This window comes from Doryrhamphus excisus, chromosome 6 (genome assembly GCF_030265055.1).
Source record: "Doryrhamphus excisus isolate RoL2022-K1 chromosome 6, RoL_Dexc_1.0, whole genome shotgun sequence".
NCBI classification, from domain to species: domain Eukaryota; kingdom Metazoa; phylum Chordata; class Actinopteri; order Syngnathiformes; family Syngnathidae; genus Doryrhamphus; species Doryrhamphus excisus.
The window spans coordinates 6,244,612-6,262,265 of NC_080471.1; the positions used below are offsets into that span (position 1 = coordinate 6,244,612).

Sequence of the window (17,654 nt, forward strand, 5' to 3'; positions counted from 1 at the left end):
TGTTCCTGCCAGAGCACTTTATCTTTCCCTCTTGTTTTCCACCGCCACTCTCACTCATTGCGTGTGCGCCTTTGCTCAGGTGTGTATGTGTGTGTGTGTGTGTGAGGCTGGAGCATAAATTATGTGGTGCGGTTTGGATTAATGACTGGGTTAATCATTGCAAACAAGAAAGACAGTTGAAAACGTACGGTGTCCACAAACAGCTCCCGTGTGCTGATGCATCACGGTAGTGCTTTCATGGTACGCTGTCTCCATTTTGCACAGGTCATAGATCACCGAATCGTTACCTTTAAGTATAAAGTACTCACATACTTTTGACATCCTATTACAAGATCTTTTCTTCTCCCCAGACTCGCTACTTGACGTGCATCGACGTCATTGATGATATCCCTACAGCGTATATACGATATGAAGGAAATCATGGCACAGAATCATTAACATTTCCACGAACAACACAGCATGCGAATATGATCCGTGTTTATCCCAGGACTCGGCGCTACAATGCCAGCATGTTGTGTTAGTGTTCAGCATTGACAAGTGCTAAAAGGATTCTGAAGGAAAGTAGGACAAGCAATGAGAAGTAAGCATAAGCCAAAGGACAAACAGCGCAGTAAAGCCAGTGTTTACATGTTGGCCTGCCAGTGGCGATGTGCACCACGCTCCTTAGCTCACAAAGACAGGAGGGGCCTGCTGGTCTTGGATAGCATGGCCTTCAAAGAGCTTGCTTTAATCACCTCATCTGGAGATCAGACAGGACCACCACCACCACCACCACCACCCCACCCCCATCTGATAAGACGGAGGAGTCACATCTAGGATACTTGACTCTTGTAGACTTTAATCTTCATTGCGCATTGTCCAACTGCTGCTTTTACATGAAGACCAGTACAGTACTACAGTACAGGTGTAGGCGTGTAGGTACATGGTGGGCTAATAAACCATTATAATATGAATTGTGCAAATTTCAATGTAAAATATCAACGATGACTTGTGGAAACATGTAGTTTAAATTGCTAGCCATAAATCATTGTTTAGAGACTTCTCAAGAGACAAAACTAGTGTCAGTGTACAGCTTGTTTAGCAGTATATACTATGTAGTATCAAATCCGATATATAATATCTGGAGGTAGGCTGTAGTGCAAAAAGTAAAACTTTTAGGAAACATCTAATGGCCGTAAATGGCTAATTAAATCTAATGAAAATATTAAAATAATAATTAAAATATTCATTCATTCATTGATTTTCTACTTATCCTCACGAGGGTCGCGGGGGTGCTGGAGCCTATCCCAGCTGTCTTCGGGCAAGAGGCTGGGTACACCCTGGACTGGTGGCCAGCCAATCACAGGGCACATATAGACAAACAACCATTCACACTCACATTCATACCTATGGACAATTTGGAGTGGCCAATTAACCTAGCATGTTTTTGGAATGTGGGAAGAAACCAGAGTACCCGGAGAAAACCCACACACACACAGGGAGAACATACAAACCCCACACAGAGATGCCTGAGGGCGGAATCGAACCCAAATATCATTAAACAAAATTATAAATCCAATTTCATCAGTCGGACCATAATATTCATTTCTAAGAAAAACACCTGCACATACTTGCATGTTATTAGTGAAAGATAAGTGTTCGCATCTGCATCAAACGAGAAACTTATTCGCTCATGATTGATGATTAATCGCTCGAGCCCTAATTGAAATCTCCATCATCGGCCAAATTGCTATTGTCTTTGCATTTACTGTATCTCACCCATTCCTACTTGCTGTAATGGACTGAGAGAGACCCTCAACATGTTTACCACACACAGACTGAGCAACTGAATAGCCAAAGCAGATGAAACGGGCACTGGTCAGGTTCCACAGGTCAATCCCAGTTCTTTGAATTGCCCTGGCACACAATAGCAGCCACCGCCGCACGACAAAGAGCAAATGAAGCTGCTCGCACATGAAAGATTTACAGCGCATGTCCAGCCCCCCAAAAAGGCCGCCCACCGAGCTCCTCCACAGAATTACACTGAATGGCCTCCATCTCAGTGGACTTTCTTCAAGTGCTCTTCACCTTCCCAAATGGAACCATAAACATGAAAACATTCAAGTGCTGTCACACCTTAAACCTAAGAGCCATCGAACAAAATACAAGACTAAAGCCTTTATTTGAAATGATTTCAGTGGAAAACCCCGTCATTGAGACTGACATTGTGATTGATTGGGTATAATTGGCCTTTAATTTGCCTCGGTTATGTGGCGGTAAGCAGAAAAATCAGACAGAGTTATATCATCATTGTTAGACGGTCTGCAGTCTGTTACCTGAGGCCAAACAAGGCTCTGGTTGGCTGGTGTCGCTCATGCTCCAGGTATTTCGCTTCCTCTCGTGTCGATAGACGAGGTGAGGTTTGTGGTGCTCGTCGTCGTACTCCTCTCCCTTGACGCTCAGGAGTGGCTCCAAAAAGTACTCGCCATCTGTTGTTGTGAAAGTGCCGATCTAGGACATTTTAAAAGACAGTGATGGTTCAGGTCAGGTGTGTTTCTTCACATGAGAATGACATTGATTGTAAGCATTGGCAGACAAGCTAGGGTACATGTAATGCAGATATCCTCAAGGTTTGATCATCATTAGATATATCCTCAATGACCTATGGACAATTAATTGCTAAGTCCCGCCCGTTTTACCAATCTGCTTCAAATTTGACACACAGACTTTTCAGTCCCTTAGAAGACAAAACAACATTTTGAGATGATACAGCTAAACAAGACAGGTGACACAGGAGGGGTGCAAAAAAAAAAAACATTCTTTTTGGAGCCCAAAACCTATGGTACTCCGGTTTCCTCCCACATTCCAAAAACATGCTAGGTTAATTGGCCACTCCAAATTGTCCATAGGTATGAATGTGAGTGTGAATGGTTGTTTGTCTATATGTGCCCTGTGATTGGCTGGCGACCAGTCCAGGGTGTACCCCGCCTCTCGCCCGAAGACAGCTGGGATAGGCTCCAGCACCCCCCCGCGACCCTCGTGAGGAAAAAGCGGTAGAAAATGAATGAATGAATGAATGAAAACCTATGGTCTCGGCCGTGAACCTGCACAAATCTCCCCCTCACCACACTGCTAGATTTATTTCTTTTGCATATTTGTCACACTTAAAGGGGACCTACTATGGTAATTTTCAACTCTTTGTATTGAGTTGTAGTCTCCTATAGAGCAGCTACACACAATAACTACACAGAAAACAGAAAGCTTTTTACATTTTGCAGAAACTGCACCTATTAGAGCTGTATTTCCTTTGATTTATGCTTCCTGTCAAAACATTCATTCATCTTCTACCGCTTATTCTCACGAGGGTCACGGGGGTGCTGGAGCCTATCCCAGCTGTCTTCGGGCGAGAGGCGGGGCACAGCCTGGACTGGTCGCCAGCCAATCACAGGGCACAAATAGACAAACAACCATTCACACTCAAATTCATACCTATGGACAATTTGGAGTGGCCAATTAACCTAGCATGTTTTTGGGATGTGGGAGGAAACCAGAGTACCCGGAGAAAACCCACGCATGCACGGGGAGAACATGCAAACTCCACACAGAGATGGCCGAGGGAGGAATTGAACTCAGGTCTCCTAGCTGTGAGGTCTGTGCACTAACCATTCGACAGCCGTGCAGCCAAAACTATCTGTTTTAATTTATTTCAAAAGCCCAAAATGTCTGTGCAATTTACCCCCCTGGACCCCACCTCTTCCCGCCGAGCCCGCTCGACTGTGATTGGTCACACTTCCGAGTGATCCCGAGGACTCCCGGAAACGTATTTCCGTGTTTACTGAGTGCAGTCCAAAGCTTTCCAGATTTTCCAGGATCTGCACCTATTCCAGCTGTATTTCCTTGGATTTCCAAAACGGTCTGTTTTAATTTATTCCATCCAAGGCCCGGCACCAGGCACACCCACTCTGCTGTGACTGGTCACTCTCCCAAGCGTTCCCCAAAACTATCTTGGACTCCTGTCAAACCCCACAGTCTAATTTAGGCAGTATAGGAGTTGATAAGTGAATAAACCCTTCGGAGAGCTAATTGAAAAGTGTTAGAAGCTACAGGTAGCTCAGGCTAGCTGGAGACCTACCATGTATGACCTCGGAGTTGTTTTTTTTTTTAGTTTTGTTAAATCATATTTTTATAATGTGCCCTGGGTCAATAAAAAAAATCAGACAAGGGCTGCAAATTGCCCAACTGCCACACTTAACATCGTCCCTGACTGTGCTCACGAGAAGAGTACTCTAGTACTCTAAGGGATCACTTTTGTGAGGGCTCATATGATTGACATGCAGACTCATAAAAGTCTTGATACTGTAAGCAGTAATGCCAAGACGTGTTCTGGGAGTTAGTACTGCATTAGGGAGGAGTGACATCATCAGACAGAGAGAATGCTAAAGTTGATTTGACGAAGCTGCTTAGCTCACTCAGCTGTTTGCACGATCAAATCATGCACACGCTTTAACAGGATAGCACACAATGGAATGTTTCCTTAGCCATGTTATTCCATGCAGCCATCCTCAAGAGTGACAGGCACTTCACAGGAGGATATGGAAAAGGCGGCGTTGTGTATCTTTCCAAAGCACGGTCTTTCTTTTACAGGCCGAAGGATTAGTGGGGGAAGTCAGGGATAGCCACGGGGATCCTCGAAAGCATCGCATGCCTCCAGTGCTGCATGTTTCACTGTTGAAGCTTGTGAAAATATAACCTAGCATATGATATATATATATATATATATATATATATATATATATATATATATATATATATATATATATATATATATATATATATATATATATATATATATAACCTAGGAAACAAGACAACATACAAGGTATGGGAATGAAAGGGATAATTGGGAATAAGTGCTCATACCACAGGCGGCACGGCGGTCTCGTGGTTAGCGCGCAGACCTCACAGCTAGGAGACCAGGGTTCAATCCCCACCCTCGGCCATCTCTGTGTGGAGTTTGCATGTTCTCCCCGTGCATGCGTGGGTTTTCTCCGGGTACTCCGGTTTCCTCCCACATTCCAAAAACATGCTAGGTTAATTGGCCACTCCAAATTGTCCGTAGGTATGAATGTGAGTGTGAATGGTTGTTTGTCTATATGTGCCCTGTGATTGGCTGGCCACCAGTCCAGGGTGTACCCCGCCTCTTACCCGAAGACAGCTGGGATAGGCTCCAGCACCCCCCCGCGACCCTCGTGAGGAAAAGCGGTAGAAAATGAATGAATGAATGCTATTGTGCATATTGACACAATTCCAGTCACATTACGATTGGGCGATATGGATATGATATTTTTGGGATGTATTACAATATTAAATGATAAAAAAAAAAAAATTCAGTGGATTATTATATAAAAAACTACAAACCTTAAGCCATACAATGAAATACTAATTGTAAAGCACATTTATTTATTGGTAAACTTTTGGCTAACTTTTCTGACGGGATGTCAGCCTCTGGACACATTGCTACTAAATCTTACAACAAATTGTAACACCTGTGCTTGTCATTCAGGAAGATGTAGTCACCTATGAAGTTCCAAATGTAGATATTTTTATGACACCCACTTTACACAGTTAGACACAAACAGTTCTTTTATTTTGAAGGCCAGTAAAAGTTCCCAAAAAGTTTAAAACTCTGTTAACAACCTCTGATTGCCGTTTTCCGTACAACAGGAAGTGACTGCAGATGGTCATGTCTGGTTCCCAATATTGCTATGGGTGAAATTGGTTCCATATCGCGTCAGTAGAGATCTAAACAGCATCAATGATTGATAGTGGGAGAAGTCTCTTTGGATGTGGTAAAATGCTCTCTATGGCAGTTAAGTTTGATCCGATGATTAGCCTCACAGAAAAAGGGTCTTGTGTCCTGGACAAACGGAGGGCAGAGATTGGACGTTTCCCAGCATTAGATCAGCTGGCAAAATTGTGTTAAGACACAATGGTTGCTGTTCAGCAGTGGGTGCTGAATTGGAGATGAGGTGAGGTGGGGAGTCCCATTTGAAGTCGGGCCATGGCCGTGACACGGCCGGAACGACTGTTGGCTTACTTCATCAAAGCCCACAAAGGCAGCGTTCACATCCCATTTGGCGCTGACTCAGCCAGAGGTGGCACGAAGTGGTGGGCGGCTGGGGTGGCCTGGTCTCGGCGCAGAGGTATATCGCCTGGCGCTGCAGGCATGATTCACCACACACTTCTTTGAGTTCCTCCGTTTCCCACGGTGCAAACCCCAAAGTTCCCCAGCAGGCTTTTATTGGCAGTTGTCTCGTCTTCCTTCACATCGTTTCTTCTGCTTCTGGGCTCGCTGTGAAAAGGCCAAATGCTCCTTACACGCAGCTTTGAGTAACTCTGAGAAAGACAAGGAACCTGCTTTTTTCCCAGAATGACTCCTTTGTTTTAGGGCTTAATTATTCCTTAATGACCTCATCCCCACAAAATGCAGGCCGGCCATTAAGCCCCAGTGATCAGATACGGACACATTTATGACCCAATAGCCTCTGGCGCTGTCTCCATTGTGCTGTCATTCTCAATGAGTGATGATGCGGATAACCAACAGAGATTGCTTGAAAAAGGATGCAAACATGTTTGGATAAGCGAGGCATTCATCAAAGTTGGGCAGAGGGTAATTAAAGACTGATTAGCCTGATCAATTTAGTATACCTCATGTCTTGGTTTACAAGCATTTGGAAAACACTCTTTCCTCTCCACACAACTAAAGTAGAACCTCTAATTTCCAACAGAAGGCATTCCAGAATGGGAGTTTGGCATGGGAAATCGTGGAAGTAGAAATAGTATGTTCCAGTGTCAATGTTTAAAGAAGTTTTAATCTCCTTAACCGTTATGAAACTGAGAATTTCCTATCCTTCTTTGACTATTTGGGACATCTGATCAATTAAACTACTATTTTCCAGCCATACAATTGCATGGCATTGTTTTCTTTGTAAATTATATTTTTGCCAATTGCAGAAAATATCATGTGTAATAAATGTTATTTTTCCTTATTCGGGAAAGTATGTTTTTGCACAAAATACCTTAATTTCAAGAGCAACAAATTAGTTGAGACTGGCTCAAAAGCGCCTCACATGGAAAAAAAAAACAAAACATGAAAGGCAAAACAAAAATGATGCAAACTATTAATGACCTTTCTGTGAGTGTTTCTAAATGGGCATGGGCCTACAGCGATACCCATTGCTCATTGGGAACAGCGATAAGTGCTTTCATGTCAGACTGTCCAAGAGTCTATTTGTTGTCAGTTGCTTTGTTTACAGTAATCCCTCGTTTATTGCAGCTCATTGGTTCCAGATATCAATATAACATTTAAAACAGAGTTAGGAAGAAGGACAAAGAAGGCAAGAACTTACCACTTCCACACAGAATGAGAGGAAAACCTTATTTTCATTTGATCTCAGCAATGGCATGTCTGTCTCAGACATACGCGACTGCGTATCTTTATTTGGTAGTGTGTTTCTTGGATGCACCATTTCCAGTGATGTACGTATGTGTACATTATATATGTATATATTTTGGTCCAATCAGATTTCAGCTTCTATATGTTGCCATATCAGTGTTATCTGCCCTGCCCGGGCTTCAAAATCTGGATTTCTGGCCAATCTCACATACACAATATTAGCAATGGGACTGTTTCTTTAACCAATCAGACTTCAGAATAGACATCAGCACTTTTCTGTCCTCTAATTGGTTAATCAGAGCAAAACTGTTCAACTAGTCAACTTACAGTGGCTGACTGAGGAGGAAAAAAATATTTCTGTGAGTAGATGTATTTGACTTAACTGGTTTTATAATTTGTTATTAGACAAATATGTTGAACTGCTTCAGATTATGTTAGAGTGTAGATCAGGGGTGGGCAAACTACGGCCCGGGGGCCACATCCGGCCCGCCAAGTGTTTCAATATGGCCCGCCTGTTCTTTCCAAAGTATTTTATTTAAACTCAACATACAACCTGGCATTGTGGCTTGGGCCAACTTTTTGATGGTTGAGGTAGCTGCTTTATCAATTTCGTTATTTGATGTGGTCTGTTGTTTACAAAATGCTCCTGGAAAAAGGAACACAAGCACAATAGTAAAAATAATAATAATAATAACAATAATAATGTTGTTGTTAATAATAATATTACTATTATTATATTAATATTGTTGTTAATAATATTAATATAATAATAGCAATAATATTATTATTATTAAAAATAATAGTAAACAATATTATTGTTATTGTTATTATTAATATATAATAATAATATATTATATAATATAATGATAATAACATTACTATAACTAATAATAATAACAATAGTAATTCTAATAAAAATAATAATAATAACAATAATAATAATACATTTAATTTCTAATACACTTCACATCAAATAAATGATTTCAAAGTTCACATATAGCAGATTGCATGACACTTTTACATGTAAAATATGTGTAAAAATATAGGTGTAAAAATTGACTGTTACGTGTAAAATACTATATAAATTGGAAATTAACTGTAATGCCTGTGCTTGGGATGAAGGAAGATGTTGTTGTTGTTGTGTCTTGTTTTGTTAACGCAGACATGGGGCAAACGATGTTCTTATTTTGAAGGATGGTCACGGAAATGTGTTCCATGTGTGGAGAATGTGTATTTACGGCTAAGACAAGCAACGTTAAAAAAATAAGAGGCTTCTCGTATTTTTTTCACTTACAAACTGCACGTCGTCACTGGGCACTGTAAGACCTTCCTTACATTACAACATGGTGAAAATATACTAATCGAGCCCGAGTCACACACACAACCACAAAAGCTAACTCCTGCTAGCTTCCATTGACGCTATGGAGGAAGTGATTCTGCCGACTTCACCTGCATTTATCGCCATTTCAAGCTGTTCGGGAGGGGATTGTTCAGCGTTTAGAACAGGGGTGGGCAAACTTTTTGACTCGCGGGCCGCATTGATATAACAAAATTTCCGGGGGGTAGACTATATATTTTACACGTAACAGTCCACCTGGTATTATTGTATCTGTAAAATTGTCATGCAATCTGCTATTATTATTTATTATTTTATATTTATATTTAAATATTTTAAAAATAATAAAATATTATAATAATTAAAATAAAATTAAAATAATAATTATTATATTATTATTATGTAAAATATGCAAATATAACAATCTTATTATATAAAATTAATATAATAATTAGCATTAATATAAATATAATAATCATAATAGTTATAATAATAATATAATTATTATTATTTTAATTTTTATTATTATTATGTGCTTGTGTCTCTTTTTTCAGGAGCACTTTGTAAACAACAGACCATGTCAAACAACGAAATTGATACAACCATCAAAAGGTTGGCTCAGGCCATGATGCCAGGTTGTATGTTGAGTTTAAATTAAATACTTTTGAAAGATTGGGCGGGCCGTATTCAAACACTTGGCGGGCCGGATGTGGCCCCCGGGCCGTAGTTTGCCCACCCCTGGTTTAGAATGATTTTGTGCAATTATTGGGCGGTCTGCGAGTAAATACTTCCACACACGAACGTTATCATCATTTGTCTTATACATCTGCATTAAATATATTGCCCAACCCTATCACTCTAAATGCCTGTATGGTGAAGTGTCAAGGTGGCTTGTATTTTACAAGGGTGGCTGTGGTTCTAAACCCCACCATGGCAAATATTAACAATTGTTTTTCTTTTCATTTTTGGGACTGGCCCTCACTCTCTAAACACCCTTTGTCGAGTGTTGCATAAAAAAGCTAAATGGCTGGCAAAGCTGGTGTATTGTGCCAGAGTCCTACATTTTCTGCGTATTTGTCCTGATTCCATAATGTATGACCTCAGTATCGTTTTAAGGGACAGTGAGCTTCTAGTACTAATGTTAAATGAACTAGTCCGTGTCATGCTACCCCAGTTACAGGACAAGGTGCGGCCGTCTAAAATAAGGATTGCCTGACTGAAGATAGAGATATCCTGTTGTGCTCAGTCTGTCTGCATGACAGCCTCCATGCCAAAAGCTGTGGTGGACACAGCGGCGGAGGTCGAGCCCCTGTCCCTGAACCAGTGACATCATGTGACCCACAATTTCATCATCATCACTGCAATATGAAAGCTGACACCTGCTTTTGAACAAGCCTATTAACTGGTGTAATTAACACAGGACACCTAATCAGGTACAGCTGCACACTGACTACTCTGACCAATCCAGTGCTACCCAATGCACTAATAAAACAGTCTTACAATAAAATGATTACGGCCAGTCTTGTTAACCATTACACATAGCATTTTACATGCAAAACAGCAAAAAATAGCATAATCGCCTCTAAAAAGGCAGAGTTTTAGATGCAACTCCAGTATTGGGTCTTTTTCGATTTTGCATGTGTGCCCAATCCCCAAGATAAAAACGGACTAAATACATGTATTTACACTTATATCTTGCCAATATCTGTTGCCGTGATATATTTAGCCTTTCATCAATCAAAATATATGAGACTGCTGATGCATTGGAGATCTACACCACCACGGTCTACAATAAGAAGGACCAAATATTGAACAAGACCATTTAGTTGCAGTGACATCCTAAAAGTCTGCACACTGGAGTGGAGCTACAGGTTTCTGACAGGAAATGGAGGTGGAACTCACCAAGCCAGTGCACAGGCTGACCACCGCCGGCTGCTCGTTCCTGGAGTTGACGTGACCTCGGAAGAAGCAGTGGCGCATGTCGGCCTCCTTCTGCTCTCCTCCCGTTGAGTCGCTCCGCTCCGCTCCCAAGTGTGTGACGGTGTAGGCGGGCGCGATAAAGTCCGAGTACCCGCTAAGGTTGAGGTGAAAACGTTGGCCGAACGCGTCGATTCGGTAGTGGACCCGCAGGGCGGCGGAGAGGTCGTCATTTAAACTCCTACGTCTCCGCCTGTAGTGCAGAGTGTGCGGGAAGGACTCCCCGAAGTCGTTGACCCGCAGCGGGCTGGTGATTTCATAGGATGACAGCTGCTTGATGAAGGCTTCTGCAGGGAAAAGGGGGAGCAAAGTCGCAACAGTTGGTTTTCAAAAGTGGACAGATATTCAATAAAAGTAAAAAAAAAAGTTCTACCTTGTTTTGGATGCAAGCGGTGCTGCACGGTGACCCGGACGAGTGCTGGGAGTTGACACATGAGTGCAATCAGCCAGGTTGCAAACTGCATGGTTTCCACGGCGGTGCTCTCCACAAGGCGGCCCCTAGTCCCTCGTCTCCCCGCTTGTCAGTAGCAGGTCGCCGGATCGACGGAGGCTTTTCGCAGGGCGACGTGCAAGCGCCTCATTGCACACAAAAATCTAAAAAACACGCACGAAGCTGCCCGTACTATTTATTTCTGACACATGCATCTCATCCCCCCTACATAAACACACTTTTTTTTCCTCCTTCTCGCCGCCCGGTATAAACTAAGCAGAAAGGAGGGAGCCGTGCCAAGTATGCTTCCCCTCAGCCATCCCCTCCTCGACCACCCTGTGCAAACCCAAGGCGCGCGTACGCACACACACTAAAAGCCGGGGAAACCACCGCCCCCGAGGCTGTAGAACCAATAGAGAGAGGGCGCCTTCCAGCATTTCAAGCAGCGTCTGCAAGCTAGCTTTAGCTCTCCAGTTAGGTTTCTAGCTAAAGTTTAACTCAATACTGTGGCTACTAGTGGAAACCAACCGACCCGAAATTAAAGTCATTGTAACAAAAAGACGACCACTGGAATAATTACAAAAAAAATCCAATTCCCTTAACATGAAACAAATGAGTTTCACCAAGCTAAACGTCACTAGCACATAGTTATCGCTAGCATAATGGCTAATGACAAGCATTTAAATTAACACAGCCGTCACTGTAGGGCGGTGCCAGTGGTGAGTACTTTCATTGTATTGTATTCTAAACATATCAATTGAGTAAACGCAAAATCACAAAATAATTCTATGAGCTTAAACAATAACAAACAAAAAACAGACTGTGTACAGTATATTTATACTGTTATTCTGTATATTTTGTATTTTTCATTCTTTTTTAATAGATGTGTCTGCACCAACTATACCAAAACAAATTCCTAGTATGTGTTTGATCATACCTGGCAATAAACCCTTTTCTGATTCTGATTCTGATTCTGAACAAATGTAAAGTTGAAATGATCAGCATTGGTATTATGGTATTAGCAACATTGCACCTGTATTTACTTGGTATCAGACCAATTCCAAAATTTGCATTATTGCTCGACCCTACTGCGTATACAGGTTAATTGGGCTGTGCCACCATCAGACCTAACCTAAAATACAGGTATTTTAGTTTCAAAAACAGCCAGACATTTCAAAACTCTAGCTGAATCCTCCAGATCGGGGGTCAACAATTCGCTGTTCAGCCCCACTCCCTTTGCAGTGCTCGAATATTTTTAACACACTAGTGTGGAAAATGCACATCTTTGTAATCAGTTTTAAAAATGACTTTCTGTGAGACCTTGAATGCGCCCTGGCCGAGTTCTGACTGGTAATTGGATGAGCACGACGCTGACATGACACGCATTCCCCCAAGGCGGTAAAGTAGCCATCAATATATCTCCCCAAAAAGAAACATCTCAGAAGAAAGTGGAGTTTTTAATTTTGCACAGATATATGCATTTGTCTTCTCTGCCAAACAATACTGGCTTATATTTATGCTTATGTGGCGAGAAATAACATAAAACGCTGAAAGACATTTTCAACACAAGCACTCAACAACTGTGTCATTGAACTTCCTGTCATTTACTTCAAAGTAGATCTATATACGCAACAGTGGTCATCCCTGCAGTTCAGCCCCACACACGACAGGCTCGAACGCCCACTGCCACTGCCCACTTGATGTGATCAGCGAAGTTTTATTGACCGACCAATGAGCAGACAGGATGCTGGTCAGTTCGCTCTCCAATAGGTAAACATGGTAATTATTGCCGTATCAGATTTCCTGGCGCTATTTGACATTTCTAAAAAAGAAATTAGAGATAAAGAAAAAAGTAGCAGCATGGGAACCTGCTGGGTAAACGTATCAGATAAGTAAACATATTTCATAAGTTTACATTATGTTCCATATATTTATCCCTACGTTTATCTTCAATACTAACAAGAGTACTCAATCAACTCATCTCTCTTATCTGAAGTACTTTGCCTAAAATTCCCTCCCATAACACCCATAATTCGCTCTGGTTGTGAGCTCATCACAGCTGTTCGTCGCCATAGCCAGCAAGCTAAAAGAAACGGGCCATCAGTTCACTGTACTGTGCTGCACATTTGTTCAGGCATCAGGTCGTGAGGTTTACCCAAGATGATACTATCATAACCGTACGAGTTGGCATGCACATTACACAGGCACACCCACTGCACTTCTATTTGTTGTATTCTGTTTAAACTAGTACAATTTAAAAAGATGTTTGAAACATTTTTTTGTGGCTACAGACTTTTTTTTTTTGGTGGGCAAAGGGGTAAAATGGCTTTTTTGACCGTAAAGGTTGCCGACCCATGCTCTATATTAATCCATCATTGCAATCTGCTTATGGTTGTGCACATTCAACTATCACTGCAATTTATGTGTTTTATTCTGCTGATTTATTTACGTTATACGTAACCAGATATGACATTTCCGTTTTTATGGAGCTCAGTGTCACTGACAAAAGACAAAAGAAACATCGATTTTAGCATTCCACAGAGTCTTCTAAAAAGAGTCAATAATAAAATAACCACCGGTATATGACATATCAAGTATGGTGTTTGACCATTTATGTTCATACATTAAAGAAAATAACTACCACAGTATGTGACATTGCAGGTCCGATTGTGTTTCCGGGACAAACTGTGTAAAGTGGTTTTACAAATGTACCCCACTCCTTAATATTACCACCTTGTTGTATATGATATATGGCATCTATTACATTGGACAAGTGCAGTGGATAACATACACAATAGCGCTATACATTCTGTCAGAGACAAACACAGCTCATTAGCATTAAAGCTACACACACACACACACACACACACACACACACAACAGCATGTTCCCAAAGATGGTGAAACAATCCATTCCCCACTGTTGTCACTATTAACATTTAGCTCCTGGTGAATCATTTGATCCTGCTGAAGTCTTCCACAAAGTTGATGGACATATGAAAAGAGCTCTTATTTTTGCACATCCTGTAAAGAGCCATATCGCAGCATTGTGACTCATTGGTGGGCTAACGGAAAGGACACTTTTGGTATCCAAAGCTTCCTGTGGCACAAAGCATCTTGTCTCCGCAAGTCCCGTATGTTACTCTTTCACAACGTCTAGGGGTACGATTCTTGCTTTGGGTGGGAGAGGTCCCAGACAAGCCCCCATTTGTCACAACCTGGCTCATGGGTTATGACAAAGACGGTCGAGGCCATGAGCTAAAGTAGTTGTTTAGATGATTTATTTTAACATAACATAAGAGAGGAAAGAACTGAATTAACCAAACAAATAACAGGCATGGTGCGGCCAAGAGTCCAGGAGAGAAGAGAGCGAGCATTTGGAGGTGGAGCCCTTTTACATTTCCTGGGAGCGTCCTCCCAGGTGCTGCAGATCAGCAATCAGCCACCACCTACAGCAGCTGCCGATGTGTTGTTTGTGAGTTTGGAAAAGTTAATGCTGGGTTATAAATCATGCCTAGTACAAGTATAGATCAAGGTTGTGGCAATAAGCCGAAAAGTTGTTCAACTTTGAGATTTCACACGCTACATTTAACAGGACAGCCTGAAGCAGTGGTCTCAACTTAGACCCAATGACCTTAGACCCTTTTTATGCTGCAAAACGTATACGTATCTCTGTCACAACGACAGGAAGTCCCACACAGCAGACATGCTTGTTTTGGCTTTTTGAAAGGAAAGTGGGCGGGAGACGGGCGCTATTGGCTGGATGCTGCAATGGAAGCAACGGTGATCAACGTTAAAAAGCATGTGCCAATCAGTTGATACTGATCGATTGCAGATGGATTCGGAGCATCCCTAGTTTTCAATATACTGCTATTTTGTCCATGAAATATTTAGCCCTAGTACTGTATGATAATGCTATGAGAATGCCTTAGTTTTTCCACTATAGCTGCCTAGCCCCCAGCAACATTATTCTCTGCCGGGGGGGTTGGCAAAAGGTGGTAGTTGGCAATGATGACAGTGTTGGTTCTCACCAAGTTAACATTTGGAGGTGTCTGGGAGGGCTTAATTGGATTTACATTGTTTCCGATTGGGAAAATTGATGCAGTTTTCAAAAAATAAGGTTTTAGGCAGACAGAGGTACCACTGGCCTTAGCATTGATTTTATTTACAGCATCAGTCTCTGCAGTTAGCACATGCATTTTCTGGTATTGAAATGGATCTGCAAAAGTATTCACTGTTCCGCCTGGGTCTTTTTGCCACAACAACACTTGTACGGGCTTGCTGATCAATGAAATAGCTTCCATCATTTTGGTCTTACAATCAGCCCAGTTTGATATTTTTGATTTTTATTTTTCATAAAAAGACACCAACATCTGTTTCTAAACATAATTCCCCACTTTGATAGACGGAAGAAACACACCTGGTAATGGTTCAAAGATCCCACTGAATCACATTTGAATTTGCACAGCTTTCTTGAATAAAGCTATTGTTTTTCATCAAATCCCTCTTCACTGCAACTCCTGATGCTCCCCTCATGTGTCATTTCATCTCCAGATCTCCTGTGAGGCTTTTCATCTCACCAAACTGATTGTTGTCTTCCATTGTGAGACGATTAGGACAGACCGCTGCAGAAATGCATGTTGTCACCGCCTGGCAAAAACCCTGTATCTCTACTTTATAATCATTAGAACTTTTTGAAGATACGCTATGATGCAAAAGTGACTTTTTGATTATAATCTAACAATAAAATGTGTCCCGACAGAAAAAAAAACTCCCTCACTTGTTTGCTCCACTTTTGAAAGCAGAGGCACTCTCGCTTTTGAAGTACTGTCGTCCCTCGTTTACGGCAGTTATTTGGTTCCAGATCCGACCACAATAAGCAGGATTCAATGTAAATAAATGGAATGTTTCCATAGTTATAATATAGAAAACCTGTGTACAACCTTACAATTTCTAACATTATTGGAGCCCCCACACACTTACAGTCACCTTTACATTTGTATTACCCAATATAGTAAATATAATTAGAGAAAATAAAACATGCCTTTGACCCACAGTGTGGTACACATACCCTCAGCGGTATGTCAATCATCATGGGGATACATGAACAAAAATGAAAAACAACTCACAATTATGAATGCACTTGAAAGTCGTTCATTGCTCTGTGTGAATCATATGAACAAATAAGTAAGTTTGATGATTATTTTGTCCATTAAGGTTGCTTCATGTTGAAGATTTAATTTTGTATTGTGTTTCAATCACTGCGTGGCCCAGCTGTGAAAACCTGTCACTGAGTGGGGATTCTCACAAAAATGAGCTTTTATCATTGGTTGTATGTATTTTTCTACTTTGGCTATTGCTTTATTGTGGTTGTTAAACGGGACCTATTATGCTTTTTCCACTTTTCTGACCCATAAATGTAGTTAGATTGTTGTATTCTCGTGTTGAACAATGCCAAAGTTTCAGATAATGAGATTTACGCATTTGGAGGTGAGCCCTGAAAGAAAGAAGTTTGGGATGGCTCAAAACAAGGCGTGGTAAAACTGTTAATGAATGAAAATGCAACAAATGAAAACAGACCGTTTTGTCAGGAAGCACAAATCAAAGGAAATATGGCTGGACTAGGTGGAGATTCTGCAAAATCTAAAAAGCTTTCTCTGCGGGTTATTGTGTGTAGCTGCTCTATCGGAGTCCACAACTCAATACCAATGGTCGGAAAATTAGCATAATGGGTCCCCTTTAAATGAATATACATACCTAAATCATAGCCATCAATTTCTCAGATTATGTAAGAAGTAATAATTTGCTTACTTATGTTGACAAGGTGTTGGCTTACCTCCAGGAAACAAAAGTCGTTTACCTTCTTCTAACAAGAAGACAAGCTCCCATTAAATTCCTCAATAGATTCAGCAGTTATTTTCTTTAATAAACTTGAGTTCTCCGAGTTCCCTGCTAGGTTTTATACTAATTAAAGGCTGCGGTCGAAGGGCTGTTCCACATGTGCAGCATGTAGAGCATAATCAGCACGGCAGGGAGCTCCACTTTTTGGATGGTGTACAGCACACAGGTGCCAAGGATGGGAACCATCATTTTGACCAAGTATAGTTCACATCCCCCTGTGGCACACTTTAAAGTGAACCATGTGAGTGCATTGTTTGGATTAGTGTTGCTTACAGCACAGTCATCTGCAGTCTACGAGTGTAAGAAAAATGTCCGGCTTTGTCCAGATTTTCCAAGTCGGGGTCTTGACACAATGTCTGCATTTTGTGTGTTGGAATCCTCAAATTGGCACAGGACTCCTGTTCCAAAAAAAGATTTTGGTCATATGGATTCAAGAGTTGTGCAAATAGGGCTTGTTGCCATTTCTCACGAAGATGTGTCAAACACGGGTGCTTTTAGTGCATCACAATCCACAAGCTGAGGTCATCACTTGGAAAGATCACATTTCTAATGATGAAATGGCAGGACAAGGTTCTT

General features: G+C 41.4%; 1 protein-coding gene across 6 annotated transcripts in view; it reads right to left on the reverse strand.

Moving 5' to 3' along the window:
* LOC131130761 (A disintegrin and metalloproteinase with thrombospondin motifs 20) overlaps positions 1-12,292 on the reverse strand; it is a 141,138-nt gene extending 128,846 nt beyond the window's left edge. For all 6 annotated transcript variants that reach the window (XM_058074674.1, XM_058074675.1, XM_058074673.1 and 3 more), the window contains exons 1-3: positions 11,122-12,292; positions 10,674-11,035; positions 2,316-2,490 (exon numbers count right to left, since the gene is read on the reverse strand). In XM_058074674.1, the coding sequence (XP_057930657.1) occupies positions 2,316-2,490; positions 10,674-11,035; positions 11,122-11,212 (628 nt within the window). In that variant the 5' untranslated portion in view covers positions 11,213-12,292. The remainder of the gene's footprint in view (positions 1-2,315; positions 2,491-10,673; positions 11,036-11,121) is intronic.
* Positions 12,293-17,654: the final 5,362 nt, after the last annotated feature.